This window comes from Phasianus colchicus, chromosome 6 (genome assembly GCF_987193195.1).
Source record: "Phasianus colchicus chromosome 6, bPhaCol1.hap1.1, whole genome shotgun sequence".
Classification (NCBI taxonomy): Eukaryota; Metazoa; Chordata; class Aves; order Galliformes; family Phasianidae; genus Phasianus; species Phasianus colchicus.
In genome coordinates, this window is record NC_143441.1 from 24,088,952 (window position 1) to 24,095,076 (window position 6,125).

The following is a 6,125-nucleotide window of genomic DNA, read 5'->3' on the forward strand; positions in this document are numbered from 1 at the left end:
ACCTCATTTGTAGTATCCATATTATTTTTCTTAACAGATGAAGTCAATCCTTTTAGCATGAGACCTGCAGAAGTCAAAGAGAGATAATCCTTTCCTCAGCTTCACAGACTTACCTGATTCCACTGTATCAAAGGTTTTCCCAATAGTTTCAGCCAAAAAGGCCCTGCCTCCTCTAGTCTATATTAGCTTTAATTTTGAATTCAGCAGTCTTCTCCTTTCTAGTTTACTTGCAAGAACAGAACTGACCAATTCATCTGATACTTTGCTTTAGCCTTCTTCAACTTCTCAACTGACTCATACATAAATTCTCTGAACATTAACTGCATCACAGTTCCCTGCCTGTGTGATCTCATAAGACATTGAGACATGAGATCTCTTTTACCATTTACCATTACATTCAATCACATTGTGCTCTGCTTTCATCTGGGTACTACTACATTATTCTAGCGTTGAAGTAGCCCGTCTTCAGCTAGGTTTGCTTAAATACATAATTTCTGTGTTAATTCTTCAGTGATGATCTCTCCAGTATGCAATGTGCAAGTGTCGTGCTGAGATATTTTACAAAGTCTGTCCAAACCCTCTTAAATGTGCCCACCTCCAGCCAGATATGCCACTGATTTTGTCCAGCCTGGTAGGAATGCAAAAGATGATCGAAAGAGGACAGAAACTGTCCTTTGTTCTGGGGTAATGAGGTCCTGATCCATGAGCATTACTATAATTTTAGAAATTAACAACAGGATCAGGTAGCTGCAATGTCAGTATGTCAAAAGAGAGAGTTAGCCTACTGTACACTACGTCTGTTTCTATTATTCAGAATGCTTCTTGACAATGATAGTAATTTTCTGGCTATTAATGGATCAATTAAAGTAGAGAAGATGTTTTTTCCATATTACAAGATGTGTACATAGACACTTCTTCAGTTGTATATCTAGCAATCTGTAATTTGTAGAGTAGATAGTATCTTCCAATTTCTTGCCTGCTGAGACAAGTTGGATGGATAGTAGCCCCTTATTTCGTCATCCCAGGATCAGCACTATCCAATGAATTTTCCAGTAAAGTATAGGTCTATATTATTAAAATCTATAACATCTTCATCAGTAATGCTAAATCATCAGAGTGGCTGCCTTTTCACACATGATAATGTAGAAAGTTATCAGCACATGGACTCAGCACCCAAGGCTAAAACAAAGAAAACAATTTCTATAAAAGTATACTGAATTAAAATGCACACTGTCTTCATTTCTGCTATTACAGAAGATAATGTATTGTTATTATTTTGGAAGACTTACTAAAAGACTGATTTTCAAAAAATTTTGTAATTAGGACATAATCAGGGATAAAGTATAAAAGGATATATATATGCTTTTCTAAAAGGGCTAATAGATGAGACAAGCTACTTATTGTATTTTGATGCCAAAATCTACATGTGCATACATATAAAATCATATCTTGGACATTTCTGAAGAAAAACAATTATGTAAATAGTTAAGAAACTTGAAGATGTAGTTATCAGTGCCCAGTATCTGTAAGTATCTGTGGAGGGGAAAAAAATAAAATGTGATAAAAACTGAAAGGAAAAGGTAGGATGAAAGATGTCTGAAGACCGATAAACAATCTTAGACCAAACTGTGTACTTAGTTTAAAAATAAAAATCTAGAGCACTGGTCTAAGCAGGTAATCTATCTGAGATTTCAAAGTGAAGAAGCAAAAGTTCTCATGAGAGTTTCTTCTGCTACTCCCATGTTACTGCTTCCCTCACACTACTGCTTTGTCTTTGTGCTGAAAACATGACTTCTAAAGCATAAAGATTCATCGTGTATTTCTTCAGCTCCACAAAAACTGCCCTAAAACATATCTCAACCATAGTTCATTGAGTTAAGTATGCACATTTTACAACCATTGCACAAGAGGAAAATCAATATTAAAAAAAAAAAAAGAGAGAGAGAGAGAGAAAAGCAGGAAACAAAGTAGTAGCAATGGGGGAAAAAGGGGGGAAGGGGGGGGGGGAAACAGGTAAGGGGAAAAAAGGAAAAAAACAAAAGAAGTTTTACATGAGGATTCACTTTTGCTAAAATCCTCATGTGCTACTAATGACCTTCCAACTGCTTAATCTTTGTTTTAGTGCTACTTTTAAGGAACCAGAGGCAGGCACATTCCTTTTAAGTCTTTTATGTTGTAAGAGTCTCTTTCCAAAGAGACCACGATAAGGGCTATACTATCACCCTGTAGAAGACAGTTTTTCACATACTTAGAAATTTGCATGAAGACTGACACAAAGCTGACCATTTCAAATTTCTCCCTTTACTTGTTTAATTGTCTGCAACATTTGTACTTCCAAAATCCATTTGCTCTCTGTGATCACACAATTCTGCGAGCGTATGTCCCTACATTACATCTCATATCTTTAAAGGAAACACTTACTATCTCAACTAAAACTATCTTGTATATGTTACATTCCTTTGCAGATGAATCATATATATTTATGTTGTTGTTGTTGTCATTTTTCCCATGGAACGCCATCAAATTTCTGTTACTTTTGTATGCTCTCTAGTAAACACTTGTCCTGTCAGAAGCCTTACAGCTTCTTTTTGCTTATTAGCCCATTCACCAGGTTTTTAATGAATCCTTAAAGAATAGTGCTCGATTTTGTAAGAGAACCCACTACTTTCGTCTCCCTCTTGCTTGTTTCTCTCTTAACTCCTAGGCATGTCACCAAACCGTTGCAGCAGGCACCACGCCTCTGATCAATGGCCGTAACAACGGTGACGGTGACGGTGACACCGAGAGGCAGAATCCCGCGCTGGTCCCGGGAGCACAGAGGGCCGGGCGCAGCCTCGCGTTACCTGTGCCGCTGCGGCCGGAGCCGCTCCGGAGCTGTCCAATGTAGCCGCGCCACTCCGCTCCGCTCCGCTCCGCTGCACACACGGGGCTGGGGGGGGGGTGATGAGGGGAGTCGTCACCGCATCGCCTTAACCAAGAGGAGGGAAAAAAAAAAAAAAAGCGGAGGGGGGCTGAGGAGGAGGGGGGAAGGATATTTGGTTTGTAAACGACGGCGGATCCTAGTCTGCCATCGGAAATGTTTGCTGTCCCGTAGGCAAACAGGAAGGATTTTTGCGGGGCTTGATCCTTCTGCCGCCACCATCCGTCTGCTTTCATCCGATGGGTTTTGAAATCCCCTTGGAAATTAGGGACTAATTAGCCCCAAAGCGAGTGGCAACAATGCATGACAAAGAAGAAGATTAGGGCTTAAGAAGGCAGAACGAGAATGACGGCATCAGCAGCGCCCAGACACGCGGCCCAAAACAAATCGATCCGATTCCACCTGGGTGTGCCTAAGGCCGTCCCGGACCGCGAAGTCTACGCTGTTATTTAGAGACATATGAGGTGTGGGAACGTGAAGACAAAACCCCTCACCTCTCCCAGCTTCCCAGGAGAAAAGCAAAAACGATCCCCAACGTCCGTCCCCAAGACAACTTCGATCAAAGAAAGGTATTTAGTGATGTCGTGTGTGTGGGTACATTTATGTGCATTTCACGCCATTTTGTTCAGTGTATCCACCGTTATCATTACAAAAGTCAGGTCGATTCCTCCGTGCACTGCCACTGACTTTGGCTCTGCCGAGGTTTCGGGTGAAAGCAGCTGCTGCCCTGAATGGCACCGCCTTATCCTCGTCTGCTGGGCAGGAAGAAGGGAGTTCAAAGCAATGCTTAGAAATAGCCTGAAATGAGCATTATGAAGCAGCCTTTTGCTGCCACCCTGCCCAGATGTTTGAACTCTAGCCGAAGGGATTTAGGGGGAATGGAGAGGACAATTCCAACAGTTACTACTGGGAATGCAATTTCGGGTCCCCTACAATGCTTACTTAGGCTAATGGAGGTCCTGCCATTCAGATCTCACTGCGCTGGGATACAGGGTAAACATTTCCCGGTGACCCTCTGCATGCAGGTCCCCTCTTCAGGACATCATTAAAAGTATCCACGTACTTGCCTGACATCAATTGTGCAGCTGGCTCTCAGGGTTCAGAGAACCCGACGGAAAGCAGGAAGGCAAGCCCAGGGGAGACTCAGCTCTGCTGCTGCGGGCTGTAAAGAGCCTGAAAATCATTTGGTTGCGGGTGCATAAGAAGAGACAAAAGTGCTCAGCAGGTAAGAGCCGAGGGTTTTGCCAAGAAGGAACTGTCCTTGATCGCTGTGACAGGATTGCCTCTCCGGGGACTCCTCTCTTGTGAGCATCCACGCGTCCCTGAGGGGGCTGCCTGTCTCCTCTCATCAGCATCACGGAGGGAAATTTCACAGCCGCTCTTTCTAGTCCTGCTAATCCTGTTATCTGAGGGGTTATAAATATTAACGCCGCCGAGGCTTGGGATGGGGGACCCGATTAAGCCCTCTCCGAAGTAAGATGTCAGCCGGCCTCTTCCCGGCCCACCGGTGCCCGGATCTGCTCCATGGCACAGCCCAGCCGCTCCCCTGCCCAGAGCGGCTGCTGAGCGCCTCAGTGCTGGGCTTCGTGGCCGACATCTCACTGGGAGCCCCCCAGAGCTCATCCCAGGCCGGGCCGAGCCTGGGGCTAACTCCTGAGCCTCCCTTTGGGGACAGAGCCCTATCGCTGCGGGAGGGGATGGCCCGGGGACTGCCTTTGACTGCCTTCGGAGACGGGGATCTCGAAGACGAGGAAGAAGAGGAGGAAGAGGAGAGGATGCGGAGCTCTTCCCTACTGGACAGACCCAGGAGAAAGCGGGTTATCACCTACGCCCAGCGCCAGGCAGCCAACATCCGGGAGAGGAAAAGGATGTTTAACCTCAATGAGGCATTCGACCAGCTGAGGAAGAAGGTTCCCACCTTCGCCTATGAGAAACGACTCTCCCGAATAGAGACCTTGCGCCTCGCCATAGTGTACATTTCCTTCATGACCGAGCTCCTGAACGGCTGCAGCAGGCAGGAGGCGAGCTAGGGGCAGCAAGACCCGGTGGAACAGGGCTGGAGCTGGACACCACCTTTAAACACAGGCTCCTCGCCCCACAGCCAGGACCGTACAGGTGTGGGACTCAAAGCAAGGGGGTACAAAGGGAAAGGGGAGATAGAGAGGTTCGATGTGTGTAGATTTGTTAATATATATCACTTTTGTAAAGGAAGTGGGGGAAAAAAAGAAAAAAGAAAAAAAGAAAAAAGAAAAAAAGAAATTCTTGGGTATTTTTGTTGTTGTTTCTTTGACTGCTTGCTTTAGCATTTTGCAATTTGTTGCCTTCCAGAAAGGATCGGATAGGGCAGGAGAGGTGCTGCTGTCAGAGGATTGGCTTTCCAGGGGATTCTGTTGCCAGCCTAGCTGCCCACCAGGGGCTAGGAAAAAAAATCTGCTGTAATGTTTTCTTTTTTAATAAAAAGAATGCTCTCTTTTTCTCTGAAATACATATTGACAAGTCCAAGCTGTGTGTCACAGGGAGAGTTAAATGGAACATCTAGACGGAGCCACCATTTTCTCCCAGGACCAGTTCTGCCCTTGCCTGTGAGCGGCCAATGCAGCACTGACAGGGGCTGCCGGAGCAGGGCCCGGCTGTGGTGTAATGCAAGCAGGGCACGGTGGAGACCGGGACTGGGACCAGGACAGCCCTGCAGCTGCGGGGCCATAGGGTTGCTGTTTCCACCTGCAAGAGAGAGAAAACCCTCAGGCGTGTGGGCTTTGATCTTGAGGTGCTACTCAGAGCCTTTCCCCCTTGCTGTTGGTTAGGTATGTTTTTGGTTGGTTGCTTGGTTGTTTTTTCCTAGTTTCATTGCTGTGAGTAGAGAAAATGGGGGGTGGGGGGGAATGCTGATAAGACGGAGCAGGCAGAGGAGGGAAGCCCAGGCCACCTGTGAGCCGAGCATGGGGAAGAAAATGGAACTCCACGGCTTACATGGGGGGGCTGGTGGCTCTCCTTCCTCTGGCCTGGAGTGGGGGTCGGTCTTTTAGCATTATTTCGCCAAATCCTGGGCACCGCCTGCTCCCCCTGTTGCCCCTCCTCCCGGGGCAGACTGGCTAGCCGGATCCCTCCCTGCTCCTGCAGCTGCTCACCTGCAATCAGCAATCAGCAGCTTGGGGCAGTGCGCAGCGGGCGCGCAGCAGCTGGGCCAGGCAGGGCAGTGGGCTGT

The 6,125-nt window shown here is 46.5% G+C and overlaps 1 protein-coding gene across 1 annotated transcript; it reads left to right on the forward strand.

Moving 5' to 3' along the window:
• The first annotated feature begins 4,398 nt into the window (after positions 1-4,398).
• Positions 4,399-4,950, forward strand: FERD3L (Fer3 like bHLH transcription factor). The gene has a single exon (XM_031590008.2). The coding sequence runs from the start codon at positions 4,399-4,401 to the stop codon at positions 4,948-4,950; it is 552 nt and encodes a 183-aa protein (XP_031445868.1).
• The last annotated feature ends 1,175 nt before the right edge of the window (positions 4,951-6,125 follow it).